Source organism: Staurois parvus, unplaced genomic scaffold (assembly GCF_062004578.1).
Source record: "Staurois parvus isolate SC_StPar_1 unplaced genomic scaffold, SC_StPar_1.0 ptg000234l, whole genome shotgun sequence".
Lineage (NCBI taxonomy): Eukaryota > Metazoa > Chordata > Amphibia > Anura > Ranidae > Staurois > Staurois parvus.
In genome coordinates this window covers 4,884,154-4,900,610 of record NW_028318030.1, presented here as the reverse complement: position 1 = coordinate 4,900,610, position 16,457 = coordinate 4,884,154, and the positions used below count along the sequence as shown (strand labels likewise).

The window sequence follows — 16,457 nt, the reverse complement described above, 5'->3', positions numbered from 1 at the left end:
TGTATTTTATTAATTATATTTATGAAGAAGAATTTATATATGTATTTACATTTTATACTAATAGGAATTTTAGAAACAATTTTAGGTATTTTGTGAACCTATGGTATGGGTGTCTACAAGGGTACAATATATTTACGTCCGTAGCAGGTGTCCCCTTTTTTTGTACATATATATATATATACATATATGGATATTATTTTTTATATACATTAATTATTCAATTTTATTCTATTATGATGAATGAAATAGTGTAGTTTATATATATATTTAATTTATTTTATGGGACGATTTGAGGAATAATTTATTTATTATATTGTGAGCCCCGACGTGTGGACACCATTTATTAGATTGTGGGCCATTATGGGCCTTGTTGTGATGTCCCATGCTATTTTTAGTTATTACACTAGGGGGCGCATGCTCTATATGTATGGGGGAGCTCTCATATGAGTTTGGGATAGGGGGTTAATACATATATAGAGGGTTGGATGGACCCCGTTTTATGTATTTATTCATAGGAGTATTTGGGCATTTTTGTTTTTAATGTTGATCATTCCCCCTGTAGTATTTATGTATTTGGCGAATGTCATCGCGTCTATATAGTTTTGTAGTGAGAGACGGACTCCAATATGATGGCTACCGGAGGTTTGGCTCCGGACTGTGATTGGAAGTCAGCGTCTGTCCTTTCTGATGTTAAGGAACTGACTCCAACAAAATGGCCACCGGAGGTCCGCCTCCGGATTAGGATTGGATGTCAGCTTCCTTATAAAAGGAAGTTCCGGCCACTATGGGCGTTACCCTGAGGAAGTCACGTGGTAAACAAGACGCAACGCGTCGGTACACGGGGAGGAACTTCCGGGATTGTGGTGACGTCATTTCTGGCGTGGGGGCCATATTGGATCACCTTTTGCAGATACCCATGCAGTACACCCATAGCATGTGGTAAATGAGCTGGAAACAAGACGATTGTTATGTGAGTGGGCATTTTTTACTTGGATTATTCATTTAATAAACCGGTTACACTATGGAGGATCTCTGCTTGTATTTTACTATGATCCTGGGAGGAGCTGGCTGCTAGTTGGTTGAAGGCTGGAGACGCTTGCCATCATTGAGGGGAATCCTGGGAGGAGTCTGTCCTTGTAGGATTGGTTGATCCCTAAAGCGAGCAGGCCCTTTGGGGTCTAAGTAAGGAGGTGAGGGGGCATTCTGGCTATTGGAAGATTGTCACTTGTGAATCACCTACACAGCACGACTATTGCATGAGAGTGAAGTGGGAGTACCACTATATGTTTTGCTATTTTTGGGACTATTTAACCATTTGTCCACAGTTGGTTTGCACATTTTTTTGTGTGTCATTTCACAGTATTGTGTTACGGTTTATATTTCACTATGTGCACTGTGTATTCCCAGTGAGAAGGGATTCACGTATTACACAATTATTTATATAATATACACTTATTTATATGTAGATTTCCCTGATGTGGATATCAAGGGGATTGATTATTATGTACCAAGTTGGTTTATTTTGATCACCATTTATTTACATATTTATTTATATTTTTTATTCATCATTTAATTTTGTCAGCGCTGCACTGTTATATTTATTAGTTGTATCAGAATACCTCTCATGAATGCTTTATAAGTTGACCATAGAGTGGTTATAGATATATCAGGAGTATCGTTGAATTCAAAGAATGTTCTGTGTGCATCTATTATTTGTTGCTTGTAGTCTTAGTTTTTCAGCAAGATTGTGTTCAGTTGCCATAAATGGGATATCGACGAATGTTGTTTGTTGTCGAGAGAGATAGTGATCAGAGCATGGTCTGACCAAGTAATGGTACCAAGTCGATTCTAGAGTAGGATGGAGAATAGTAGGTATAGTCCTTTTCTGTACTATGTTGGCATCTCCAGATGTCGTAGAGATCGTTGGAATGAAGAAATTGGTTGAAGGACTGTTTTGAAGATCTTTTGTTGGATGAGGAGTCCAGAAGAGGATTACCGATAATGTTAAAGTCTCCGCCGATGAATAGTCTGCCTTTTCTATGTTGATTTATGATGGAGTTAAGTTTGTTGAAGAATTGGATTTGATTGGTGTTAGGACCATAGACATTCACCAATTTATATGTAGAATCATTTATTTTGCAGATCAATATGTGATAGCGACCTTGTGGGTCCGCTGTTGCCGAAATAAATTGGAACTTCAGGGAGTCTCTTATGGTTGTAATGACGCAGTTTTTCTTTTTAGGGCTCGTTGCCATATATACTGTGGAGAACTGAGGAATGTTGAATTTAGGGATTTTGGATGAGGCGAAGTGGGTCTCCTGTAGGAATACGATGTCGGGTTGAATGGTGCAGATTTCTCTTGAAAGCAGGGACCTTTTGAAGGGGGAGTTGAGACCTCAGACATTTAGCGAAGATATCGTAATCATTTTGTTGGTTGTAGGTGGTTTGGATTCTGTAGCTGTGGTGATTCAGATGTTGTGGAGATAAGTGTTTTTCCGCATGGCGGCGGTGATGGACCGCCAGGTGTGTGGCTTAGTGAGCATGGGTTTGTCATTGTTGTGGAGTGAGTGTTCAATTGTGTATAGAGGATTGTTGAGCGGGGCAGTTCTAGCGACTGATGACTGGTAGCTTGGGGTAAGAACAAAGGTAAAAACGGGTAAACAAGACTTGCAAACAACGCAAGTAACATGTGTATCTGCTACTGTGTAAAGTGAAAGCATGAGAAAGCATGACTCTTTCGAGAGCTCATGCTTGAGACGACCTTGAACGATCAGTATGTTCGATCAGGGGCCGATTGCCAGCTTGTGTGTTAGAGAGTGGTGCCCCAGGAATTGGACGTGACGGTAATATACTTGAGTGGAGCCTATGACCATTCTGCAACCATCTGTTGCTGCCGGTTGGATGCTGGTTGATGGGAATCTGCTGGTATAATGCTCCACGATTTCAATAGTTCGATGCCTGCTTCTAGGTATTTGATAGTGAAAAATTTGCCTTGGTATTTGACATTTAGTTTCGTAGGGAAGCCCCATTGATATGCGATGTTGTGATTCCGCAATGCTTTGGTTATGCTGATGAGCTTCTTAACCATTTGACGCCTGGCCTATGGCCGAATGGCATCCGGAAAAATGTACTAGCTTTCCGGGAGGCCGCCATATGGAGTCCTCCCGCACATGCGCAGTTCGCAGACCATTCACAGCAGGTCACATGACAGTTGTATACAATGGATGGCTTCAATCATGCCATCCATTGTATACTAGTGTCTAGCTGTGAATGGTCACAGCTAATCACATGCACATGTCATGTGATTAACTGTGGCCAAATCACAGCTAAGCACAAAAAAAAACCAAACAAACCCTGAATGAATCAATGTCATTCAGGTAAATGCTTGTTTATAGCAAAGTAATTCTTTGCTATAAGCAAATTGTGTAAAAAAAAAAAACAATACTGACCACTTCCCCAAAGTAGTACAATGTTACTATGGTAACATTGTACTACTTTGGACATAGTGAAATATGAAAAAAAAAAATCTTAAAAAAAAGAAAAAAAAGTAATAAAAAATTTAAAATAACAAAAAAAAAAAAAATATATATATATACATATATATAATTTTTTTTTTTCACACTGTCACCAGTCAGTGTCCCTGATCACCGCCATGCCAGTTATATGACGACGCTGTACTGCACTGGTGACAGTATGTAAAAAATTTAGTGAACATTTTTTTCATTTTTTCGGGGGGGGGGGGGGGGGGGGACGACGACTCACCAGGATCTCCTGTGTAAAGCGATCCCTTCAGCCCGGGGTCTGGATGATATGCAGCCTGGTGGTCTGTGTTCTCCCCTTGCTGCTGTTGCTGGGCAGACGAGCCATTCTGCAGGGGGTCGGCGCAATCTTGGCTGCAGGGAGCTAGTGCTGGGAAGAAACTTGTCATTTTTGATGGATGACCCGGTGATTTTCTCCTGAGAGTCATAGCCCGTTTGGATGGCGAGGGGTAATGGCTCTGATGAGCTGTTTATTATTCCCTGGGGCCGTAGTGTGCCGAGGTCAGGTTGGCTGGCAGACAAAGCTCTCTTCAGTGAGCGTTCATCCATGGAGCCGGCCGTGCATGCCCCACTTTATGTCTATTTTAAAGTCATTCATGCCCACCATTGTTTTCTATTTTGGATATAATTATTATAATTTAAATCATAGCTATTCTATTCTACATCGTCTCATTTTAGATTATTATCTTTTTATATCTCTTATACTAACCCTTTTAACTACCTAGACTATATATGTCTTTTTACCTATAAACTCAATATTTATATATTCATAGCTATCTTACTCTATATAGAGAATTTAGTTTTTATATTCAGAGACACTTTATTCCATATGTAGAATGTTTATAATATTGTTTTTATCAGGGTTTTATATGGTTATTTTTATATGACATTACGAATACATGCACATTTTTTTTGGTCATCGCAATTCCATTAGTTCAACATATGTATCTTATTTTTTTCGTAATTATTGCTCATTTTATTTTAATTTTATTTAAATTTTGAGGTCATTTTTTTCTATTATGCATATTTTAGGATTATATTTATCTTTTTGTTTTACGTACTGATCATGATTTTATTACTGTATATGTTTTATTCCTTTTATTGACTCTTATAATTGTTATTTACATCTGCATCATACTTACGATCATCATAAAATATATTTTCTATCTCCCCCAATGTACAGTTGCAAGAAAAAGTATGTGAACCCCTTGGGATTACGTGGAGTTTTGCATGAATTGGGCATAAAATGTGCTCTGAACGTCATCTAAGTCACAACAATAGAAGAACACAGTCTGCTGAACATAATACTACACAAACATTAGATGTTGCCATGATGTAATTGCACATAACATGTAAACATTCACAGTGCAGGGAGGAAAAAGTATGTGAACCTTTGGACTTAATAACTGGTTGACCCTCCTTTGGCAGCAATAACCTCAACCAAACGTTTCCTGTAGTTGCAGATCAGACCTGCACAACGATCTGGAGTAATTTTGGACCACTCCTCTTCACAAAACTGTTTCAGTGTAGCAATATTCTTGGGATGTCTGGTGTGAATCGCTCTCTTAAGGTCATGCCACAGCATTTCAATCAGGTTGAGGTCAGGACTCTGACTGGGCCACTCCAGAAGGCGTATTCTGTGCTGTTGCAGCCATTGTTTTGTTGAATTACTTGTATGCTTTGGGTCATTGTCCTGTTGCATCACCCATCCTCTGCGGAGCTTCAGTTGGCGGACAGATGGTCGTACGTTTTCCTGCAAAATGTCTTGATAAACTCTGGAATTCATTTTCCCATCAATGACAACAATCCGTCCAGGCCCTGAGGCAGCAAAGCAGCCCCAAACCATGATGCTCCCTCCGCCATGTTTTACAGTGGAGATGAGGTTTTGATGTTGGTGTGCTGTGCCTTTTTTTCTCCACACATAGTGTTGTGTGTTCTTCCCAAACAACTCAATCTTGGTTTCATCTGTCCACAGTATATTTTGCCAGTAGTGCTGTGGAACATCCAGGTGCTCTTTTGCAAACTTCAAACGTGCTGCAATATTCTTTTTGGACAGCAATGGCTTCCTCCGTGGTGTCCTCCCATGTACTCCATTCTTGTTTAATGTTTTCCTTATTGTAGATGTGTCAACAAAAATGTTAGCATGTGCCAGAGATTTCTGTAGGTCTTTAGCTGACACTCTGGGATTCTTCTTTACCTCATGCAGCATTCTGCGCTGTGCTCTTGCAGTCATTTTTACAGGACGACCACGCCTAGGGAGAGTAGCAACAGTGCTAAACTTTCTCCATTTGTAGACAGTCTGTCTTACCGTGGACACATGAACATCAAGGCTTTTGGAGATACTTTTGTATCCCTTTCCAGCTTCATGCAAGTCAACAATTCTTGATCGTAGGTCTTCTGAGAGCTCTTTTCTGTGAGGCATGGTTCACATCAGACAGTGCTTCTTGAAACCAGTAAACCCAAAACAGGTGTGTGTTTTTTAAGGGCAGGACAGCTGTCAGCAACACATCCAATATCATCACACTGATTGGAGTCAAGGTTGGCTCACTCCTGGCTCCAATTAGCTCTGGGAGAAGTCATTAAGCTAGGGCCTCACATACTTTTTCCTCCCTGCACTGTGAATGTTTACATGTTATGTGCAATTAAACCATGGCAACATCTAATGTTTGTGTAGTATTATGTTCAGCAGACTGTGTTCTTCTATTGTTGTGACTTAGATGATGTTCAGAGCACATTTTATGCCCAATTCATGCAAAACTCCACGTAATCCCAAGGGGTTCACATACTTTTTCTTGCAACTGTACATTTAGAGTTATACAACTCTTGGGACAGTATTTACTATTTTTGATATGTACATACGTATTCTTAACAATCAAGTATTATGATAATTGGGTGCGTATAAAGGGTGCGGGCTATCACGCATGCGCATAAGTTTTCACGTAAGTGGGATGAAATATATCGCACTAAAGGATTATTAAAATGATAGCTTTTGCCCCTTTCTTTGGTTGACATCTCAGGCAACCCTCATACTTAAATGCTTATATATTCATAATTCTTTGATGATCTTAAGTTGTAATGGTTCACAGCATCAATCGTGTCCTTTTGTCCCGATTTCGTGCGCATCTGGAATCAAAAACATGAGTTGGCTGGAAACACAATAAAATGGTGCCGATTCACGGCTCATGCGTGAAAACAGCGGACATCGTGGCGCCAGCCATATTGCTCATGCGCGAAAAAGCCGGCAAGATGGCGGACACGACAACACATGTGCCATTCACAGGCTATAAATTGGAGATACCAGACGTCTGATTCCTCGCAAGCACACCCCTATGAATACGTGCACTTAGCATGAAACGCGTAAGGAAAAGAGATGCAGAGTACAGACGTCACGCAGCCATGTCCCTACATGGGTCGGCGGCCATCTTTAACCCTTTCATGGTCAGTTTTTCTTTACCTACTATGTCTACTATGGATCAATAAATTACCTTTTACAACGATATCATGCCATTCTGGCATCCTTTCTGGGGACTCTTGCTGAGTCCACTACCCACAGAGTCCTCAGGGAAGGGAGTCCAGAGGTGCAGTATCCAACCGGATGATCCGGAGGGAACCCCATAAAAGGATAGAGGTGCCAAGAGATGATAGACGTGCCCATAAGTGGATTCCACTGAACCATGGAGATGATACATGTTTCTATAAGCAAGTGAATTATACACTCACTCTGGTGAGTGTATAATTCGAATATTCGATCACCAGAAGACGCACAGTGGATCACTTACTTTGTTTATATACATAGACTTTGGCACTGAGTAGTCACTTTTATGTATATGCACTATTGTCACTTTTTATTTATCTTTCCATTACAAGTGGGATTATATGCTCATTAAGACTGTGCAATTGTGATCATACTGTTAACAGACTATTTTCTCGATATATCAGTATTTACATTCTAAATCTGATTGATATTGGAATAGCGCTATACCTCTTCAATACTCTGAGAGCCACACCTTTCATTAGGCACCTGAGACTCAGCCAGGAAAAGAAAGACCTGAAGTGGATCAGTGGTCAAGGAATCCACAAACTCTTTTCCTAGCTAGACTTTAGAGCTTTAACGAAACAGGAATCTACCCGACTCCACTAGTGGCATATTAGTGAATTAGTGTTCGGTAAATAAGGATTGGGCATTGAGCATTGGGTCTGGGCTGTCCATAAGTTCAACCTTATTGTAAGGGAAGGTACAGTTCATCTGGTTTCCGATTGTGGGTATAAGACCAGACTCTGGCAGTGACAGCTCCGTCTCTTTGCTAGGGGCATGCTATAAAGTGCTCTACCAGTACAAATGCAGGTGCGCATAAATGAGATGCCACAGAAGAAGGCCCACATCTGTGATGCCACATACATTTATAGGCCTGGTAACAGCTGTTAAAAGACTTTTGTCACAGTGCCTTCCTGTTTACTTACATTTGATATTTTCTGGGGAATGAGTAACAAGGGATACTAAATTACCCTGTACTCATTATTCTGGAGAGTGAGTGGATTGTAAAGGGGCTTTTAGATTCCTATACCCCCCCCCCACATCCTCTTAGGGACTGGAGTTGGGAAAGAGGTCTTTGTACCCAACATTGGGACAAGGTTCCTTCCAGGGAATGGTTGGGGGGCTTGGCTGCTCTCTTTGATGCTGTTGCCAAATCAAACTAGAGCTATAGGCAAAGCTTTTTTTTTCATTTTGGATAGAGTAAGGCAGGGTTATAGCCCCACAGGAGAGATTTTCCTTCACTTGCTGTCTCATAGCCAAAACAGGAAGTCAGAGGAAATCCCTCCAAATAAGGAAATTCTGGGTGTCACCAGAAATAGTCTCCCCATTTGAAGATTTCCTCTCTATTACTGTTCTGCTGTCAACCGAAAATTTGGGATTTTCTTTTAATCTCACTTTCAATAATAACAACAAACGGGCCAAAAAGAGAGAGGGTGAATTTCCCTAACAGGGGCACAGATAGCAAAAAAATGACAGGGGTTCCAATCCCTCTCCACTCTATCCAAAAAAAAAAGGTTTGTCCCTTAGTTACGATTTAAGGGGAACCCCACACCATTTCTTTCACTTTCTTCTCTTCAGATGTCATTTATTAAGGACTACATTGTTCTGTTCCATAACTTCACATGCAGCTTATAGGTGTCCTTCAAGCAGGTTATTTAAAGGATTTGTGCATGTTTAGTGTTGCCCTTTATGTCGCATGAAAAGACCTGCTGAACTCGCTAAGTTACATGAAAAATTAAATAGCCCCCAAAAAACAGGCCCACATTTCAAGCAACATCCTCACTGGGCTCATCTCTTCCAACGATAATTAAGAGAAAGTGAGGGAACTGACTTGAGGTGGGGGGCTTTGCTTAAATGACTTACTTTCTCCCCTGCTAAACTAACAAAGAGTCCATTGGATTAATACCCATTGACAACAAGGTGAAATGAGTTAAAAAAAAAAGTGGCACAGTAGTTTTTTTGTTTAAAAAACCCTGGTTAGGGTTATATTCATGTAGCAAAGCTTCCCAGCATTGTCATAATGAGGCTTCCAATCTCTAGAATGGATCTTGTTTAAATGATTTATCTACAGTGGGGGTATGAACAATTCCCACACCTCAGTTCTCACTCTAGGATAATTGTTTTATTTGATGGAAAGAGTGTTTATTGTTCAATAAATAAATGTATACATTAAGGTTACAGTGAGAAGGGACTAAAGGAATCAAAAAGCCATCCAACCAAATCAGGACATATTGTAGCACAAAAGATATTCACATCTCATTTCATTACAAATCCCCCTAAAAAGGAGATTACTCCTAATTTAAGACATTGGGCGGAGTTATGCCGTTCAATTCTTTATGCCCCAATGGCTGATGCACATCTAAAACCAATGGTGTATAGTTCAAATATAACATAATATGAGACAATGATTCCATTACATACAGCTGTTTCAGGAGTTTGGCCATCATCAGTGCAGTATATGGAAACCATAGCGTTCATGGACTAGGGCTGGAAAGTGTAGTGGTTTATAAAATAAACTGCATAGAAAATAGTAGACAGCCATTACTGTAGATGAGTTCCGTGCCGGGACAAGGTTAACCACTGCCCAGTGCAAAGATCCTAGGTGGAGATGGGAAAGGGGTAAAGCAGCACATGCAACGAAATGTATGTGATGCTTGTGGCATGCACTGAAATAGTACCAATAGTTATGGTATACTACAGTGCACTGAAGATTCTAAAATCAGTGCACAAATATGGGACTTTCAGTGGCAAAGGAAAATATGTCCCTGAGCCGGTTGTGACACTGAAAGGAGAAAGTGTCTCAGTGTTGGTGGTGTCACTGGGAGGAAAAATGTCCCCTGCATCGGTGGCGTTTCTGAGATGAAAAATTACACTGCATCAGTGTCAGTGGGGAAAAAATTGCCTTTGGGTCGGCGGTGTCATCCTGAGGAGGACTGATTGGCATCTGTGTCAGTGTCATGAAAGAGGGGAGCTGGGCTTCTTGCAGTGCATGGCCCTAGAGGGATCAAGAGGGTGAAAAGGCTCTAAGGGCTCATTCAGATGTGTAGCTATCATTGCCAACTCTCTGAAAAGTAATCACTTTCAGAGGACATTTGACAGGTGATATGCTGCCTCCTCACCATCTGTTTTAACACTGAAAATGTCAACCCACCACATGACAGCGTGCACTGCATGTGTTTGCAGCGTGGCCCCATACACTTAAATAGGTTGCCTTTGGTGGCTGTCCCGCCCGACAAATGTGAATGGCAAAAATTAAAGATGTAAAAAGAATGGGGCTGCGCCGCAATCACCCTGCAACTGCATGCAATGCACGTGGTTGTGATGTGGTGGGTCAGCATTTTCAGGGTTAAAACAGGTGGTGAAGAGATAACCTATCGCCTGACCCAGGAACTCTGCAGATGGTGGGCACAGCAGTTGTGCAGACCTGGGAACTCAGAGCAGGGATCTCACTTATAGAGCTCCTGACAGATAGAAAACACTAAAATATCGGCTTTGGGAAGAGTGCCCCTTAACAAAAATGTCTTCTGAAAATAACAGCGGTGATACTGCAGCACGTTACATTATTATTATACAGGAGTTATAAAGCGCCAACAGTTTGCTCAGCTCTGTACATTATAATGGGAGACAGCACACGAGACAGTACAGTAACAATACAATTCAATACACGAGGGGTTCGAGGGCCCTGCTCCTTGGAGCTTACAATCTAGGAGGGAGGGAATAGTGGTACAGGAGGAAATAGCTGTGAGGGATGGAGTGGTAGGAAGAGTGGAGGAGATTGGCAATTAGCTGAGGGCGGGGTAGGCTTCCCTGAAGAGATGGGTTTTCAGGGTGCGCCTAAAGGTGAGGAGAGTAGGTGATAGTCTGATGGATTGGTGTAGGGAGTTCCAGAGGATGGGGGAAGCCCTGGAGATGGGTATGGGAAGAGGAGACCAGGGAACTAGAGAGTAGGAGGTCTTGTGAGGAATGGAGAGTACGTTTTGGGTGGTATTTGGATATCAGATCAGTGATGTCGTTTGGGGCAGTGTTATGAACAGCTTTGTACGTCAGTGTTAGCATTTTGAATTTTATCCGTTGGGCAATCGGAAGCCAGTGGAGGGATTGGCAGAGGGGGGTGGTGGATACGGAGTGGTTAGTAAGGTGGATGAGTCTGGCCGCAGTATTCAGGATAGACTGAAGTGGGGATAGCCTGCGGTGAGGTAAGCCGGTGAGGAGGGAGTTACAGTAGTCAAGTCGTGATATAATAAGGGAGTCAATGAGGTGCTTAGTAGTTTCCGGGGTTAGGAATGGACGTATTTTGGAGATGTTGCAGAGGTGGAGTCTACATGAGTTTATCAGCGATTGGACCTGGGGCTGGAAAGACAGATTGGAGTCTAGGATGACATCTAGTACTCTGGCTTGTGGGGTGGGACTGATAGTGGTGTTGGTCGTGATGAAGAAGTCGGGGGGGGGCGCGGGCTGGGGGGAAAACTAGGAGCTCGGAGTTACATAGTTAGTCTGGCTGAAAAAAGACAAAAGTCCATCTAGTTTAACCATTGAAAAAAAAGTTATGATCCTACACCGACAGTGAAGTCAGAACTCTGAAAAGCATATTTGTTCTAGGTCAGGGATTCATAATATTGAATCCATAAGATAAGATTGACAGCCAGGCAGCTATGAATTTCAGGGAGAGAGCTGACATGAATAACAGGCACAATATCTCTCTCAGTACAGGTTTCCTCATTACAAGTGGACACCCATGCTCCAGTCAGCTGGGGTCATCCCTGTCCCTAGTTTCACTCTGGCAAGTCTTTTCCTCTGTGACCTTTACCACTCAAAGTGCTACTGTAGGATCCCCCGTATCTCACATAGCTGGCGGGTTCCAGCAACAACATAACCAAAGGGACAAGGCACACCAAGAACACAGCCCAGGCACAGAAAGATATGATGCAACTTTGGTGGAAGGAGGGGAATAAGAGAGAGGAGGGGAAGGTGAAAGGCAGGGGAGAAGGAAGAGAAAGAAAAAAGAGGGGGAGGGAAGGAAGAAAGGAGAAAGAACAAGGAAGGAAAAGAAAAGAAAAAAAAAGAAAATGTATTTATTCATTCATGTTCTGCTGACTGAGACGGCTCATGATACATAAAGCATAATGTCTATATTGCATTCACATTGCTATGACCAATCCTTTCCCTGTGGGTGGGGTGAAACACATCAGTGGACATGGCCTGGGAGGAGCTACCCTGAGACCGCACCTCATCTTTCTGTACCTGGGCTGTGTTCTGTGTTCTCACTGTGCAGCGTTCCTTTGGTTGTTTATGTGAAAGTATTTTCCCCTCACACACATCACTAAAAGTCATGAGCAATACAGAGCAATAGACACAGCTGAAAACACTGATCCAGTTTGAGTTGGCATATGTGACATATCTGGTTGAGGCGCTGCCGCACAGAGTGAAGGTTGTTTAAGAGGCTGGTGAAGTAAGTGGTGGCATGCTGAGATGGAGGTGTGTTCTAAGCCAGCGTCTGCTCTCTACCACCCACATCAGGCTATTGGAGGGCTGCCTGCTTCTTTTGTAAAGAGTGACAATGCAATCACTCCTGTCAATGGGGCGCAGAATAAGGAAGCAGCCGAAACGCTTTCCTCCACATGTCAACCCTGCACATGGGGCACGTCTCTTCTGCTCCCACCTTTGTCCCAGCCCTGGGTGAGCTATTCATAATTTGTCTAATAAATAATGTAAAGTAAACCATGCAAGCCTTGATTTTTCACAAGCACTGCATATAGTGTAACTATTAATACATAGATAATTCAGCATGTGGGATATCTTCTGTAACCATTTAACGTGGACCTACACTAAAATGCAAAAGACTGACCCCCAACCACCTGATTTCAAAATGCTGCATAACAGAAAAAAAAAAACATCAAATAATAAAAAAATAATACTTACCTTCCCCCCCCTTCTTCTGCACAAAAGATAATATTCTTTTGCGAGAAATGATATTTTCTCAAGGCCCCTCTGTGTGGCCCATGATGTCAGGGTCAGGTAGCGGCCAGAACCTGGGTATGAGGGGAGTCATTTAATGCATTTCTTTCAAAGTGTGTGGTTTTTTTTTTGTTTCTGTAATTTATGTAAAGTGGTTTGGCCCCTTGTTGTTAACAAGGGCCAACCACATATATAGACCTTGCATTTAGTGCAAGGTCTGCTTTAGAGATTGTTTACTGTTCTCCATGGGAGGCCCTCCTAGCTCTGCCAGTGGTCACCTCACCTACTGCTTAGGCAGGCCATAGACGGGCCGTTGCCAATGCTGCCACCCATGTCCAAGAAAAATGGCTGTTTTTTGCATATTTTCCAGCATGACCGATAAAAATAAATGAGGAGATCCGCGAAAAACGGCCGACGGGCTGGCCCCACTAACGGTGTGATTTTTCATGCGGACAAAAAGTTGGCCGATAAACGACCCGTCTATGGCCTGCATTAGAGGGTTTATTGACCTTTATGACTAGGTGTGTCTCTCTCTGTATGAGTCCTTGATTATTTTGCAAAGTGCAGTACAAAGCTTCAGAATACAAATTAGTTGTATTAAGTTGCCTGGCACTGTACTCAGCAAAACTGCTGAAGTGCAGCCTATTGCAGGCTGGACCTACATGGCCTCTTAAAAAGTGGTCTACAAAAATTCATTTTTCATACTATGTAGGAAATGATAGGAATGTAACTATACCAAATAACTCAATAATCAAGTATTTTTGTGCTTTGTTTAATGTATGCATTGCTTTTTATTTTAGAAATCATCATGGGTGTTGACATCCCTATTCACTAAAATCACTAAACATCGCTATTCATTAGCACAACGCATGTAGCTTACCTTTTAGTCAGTTTTTTTATTTCTCTATCTTCCTCTTCCTTCAGTTTTTCAACAAAGCTGCACAACACAGGCATTTCAAACTTAATGTACTGGGCCACCTACCATGAAAATAGAATTATGGAAAAATGAATCTCAAGTGTAAACAATTACGTTAGTTTATTTCATAGAAAGCACAGAAGGGTCAGCATGATCGGAATTATTACTAGTAATATCTTTAGTAAGAACCTATCTTGTGCTTGTTGCTGCTTCTTCCACTGCACACTCATTTATTAGCAAATAATTGAATGATGGTAATCCTGCTAATTCCTCTTCTTTCCTGTTGCAATCTGACCATACCAATTACAGAAGCAGTTTCATGCTGGCGTAGTCAGTTTGTGTCCCTGAGTTTGCTCATTGAAGCTACAGGACTCCATGCTAATGCACGCTATTCATGTAGTCAACTTTGCTTTCATGCCCCCCACCCAGCCCTGTTTTACTTTCACCACTGTTCTACATGTCATTCTGCTGCTTTTCCTTAGACAATTACCCTTCCACGTGCTTCCGTGCTTAGAAATCTTTCTTTATATTTGGTAGACAGTTCATTTAGAGGTAAAAACACCAAGGGGTAGTTAGTCCAAGGAATATTTGGTCGCTTCTTGGGGGACCAGGAAGGAAGTTCTTCCCTTTTGCCCTCACTGGAACGAACTGGGTCATGCTTTTATTGAGTTCTTTTTGCTTTCTTCTGGACCAACTGTGGGTCTGGGATTGTGTACATAGAGGTTTCCTATTCATTGTTTTTTTTTGTCTTTTTTCCACTTTACTATGCAGCAATGTAAATATGATCTGGCCCATAGCATGGAAATCTTGGACCAAGGTCTACTATATTATCTACTGACTACATGTTGAACTCCTCTACAAAAACCCATTTGAAGCATTATTAAACCACAAGCCCATCAAAGTAATAATACACCTTTAAAATGTGATCCACTCATTCATAGGTACCAAACAAGGCCTGCAAAACTTCAACCCATAGCATAAAAGAAGTGAAACTAGATTAACACAAGCACAACGTTTTTGAAAAACTATCTTCCAAACTCGAGTATAAATGTCCATGTCACGGAGTGCCTGCTCCTCTTCTGCCACCCCCCACCCTCCGGTGCCGGTGTCTCCCCTCACCCTCTTCTCATCCTTTTGCAGCCTTTGAAGTTAGGCTGCACAGGATGAGAAGTGTCACCTCTCCCCCCCTGCCTCTTGTCACCTCCTCACATCCTGATGCAGCCTTTGAAGATAGGCTGCGCAGAATGGGAGGAAAGTGGCCCCCCGCTGGGGGTTCCGGCGCAGTGCCGCCGACCTGTCTCCGCACACACCCTGGTGGGCACGAGGCTTCCCGTGCTCTGCACCCGCCGGAGACAAATGTCGTGCTCCCGAAAGCGCGGCCAGAGTTGGGGCGTGCCTCATTGCCCCGGCAACCCGACGCTGGGCCGGCCGTTGCTGGGGCAACCAGGAAGCGTCCTGCACCGCCTTAAGAAGGCAACACGGGGCCCAGTTGGTGTTGGTGTGTGTGCTCGTTTCCTGCTCGGGAGAGGGTGAGCTGAGGCCAGACCCCACAGCCAAGATCCTGCCGAGTCTGCGGGACCCAGTTGTGGGTGTGTACTCATCCCCCGCTTGGGACAGGGTGCTGTGTGGGGTCTGAGCTGAAGCGAGACCCCACAGCCAAGACCCTGCCAAGTCCCTGCAAGCCTGCTGTGTCCCTGGAAAGCTGACGGCTGTGAGGGCCCCTGTCTGCTGATCGCTTTGTCCCTGGAAAGCTGAGCCCTGCGAGGATCTCAGTCTGCTCATTGCTGTTGTCCCTGGAAAGCTGACCGCTGTGAGGGCCCGTGTGCTGATCGCTGCTGTCCCTGGAAAGCTGACTGCTGTGAAGGCCCCTGCCTGCTGATCGCTTTGCCCCTGGAAAGCTGAGACCCACGAGGATCTCTGTCTGCTGACTGCTTTGTCCCTGGGAAGCTGTCCTTGTCTGCTGACCGTGTTGTCCCTGGAAAGCTGTCTCTGTCTGCTGACCACTTTGTCGCTGGAAAGCTGAGCCCCGCGAGGATCTCTGTATGCTGATCGCTTTGTCCCTGTAAAGCTACCCCGTCTGCTGATCGAGTGTCCCTGGAAGCCGCCTGCTGCTGAGTGTCTGCAAGCCGCCTACCGTTAGTGCCCAGATTACCCTTGCCTAAACTGCCCCTATTGTGTGCCCAGATTACCCTTGCCTGAACTTCCCCTATTGTGTGCCCAGATTACTGCTACCTGGACTGCCCCCCTGAGTGCTCAGGCCATCGCTACCTAGATTGCCCTATCATGGGTCGGATTACAATTATTTTGGGCTCCTCCCCTCTATTCCCCTTTTAGGGTACCTGGACGCTACCTTCCTACCCTGATTGAGTGCCTTCCATAGTTCAATAAAGCTTTGTGTGTTTACCAGCTTCTTTGTGTGTTCTGTCCTGCCTACGCTTCCGTCACAGTCCACCTACCATAAAATATGGAAACACTGGACCACACACTTATCTCCTAAACACCTGACATGTGA

General features: G+C 43.1%; 1 protein-coding gene across 4 annotated transcripts in view; it reads right to left on the bottom strand.

Moving 5' to 3' along the window:
* RASSF4 (Ras association domain family member 4) overlaps window positions 1-16,457 on the bottom strand; it is a 418,821-nt gene that overhangs the window by 63,274 nt on the left and 339,090 nt on the right. For 3 of the 4 annotated variants that reach the window (XM_089680018.1, XM_089680016.1, XM_089680019.1), the window contains exon 11: window positions 13,910-14,007. The exons of the other annotated variant lie outside the window; for it this stretch is intronic. In XM_089680018.1, coding sequence (XP_089536144.1) covers window positions 13,910-14,007 — 98 coding nt within the window. The remainder of the gene's footprint in view (window positions 1-13,909; window positions 14,008-16,457) is intronic. 4 annotated transcript variants of the gene reach the window in all.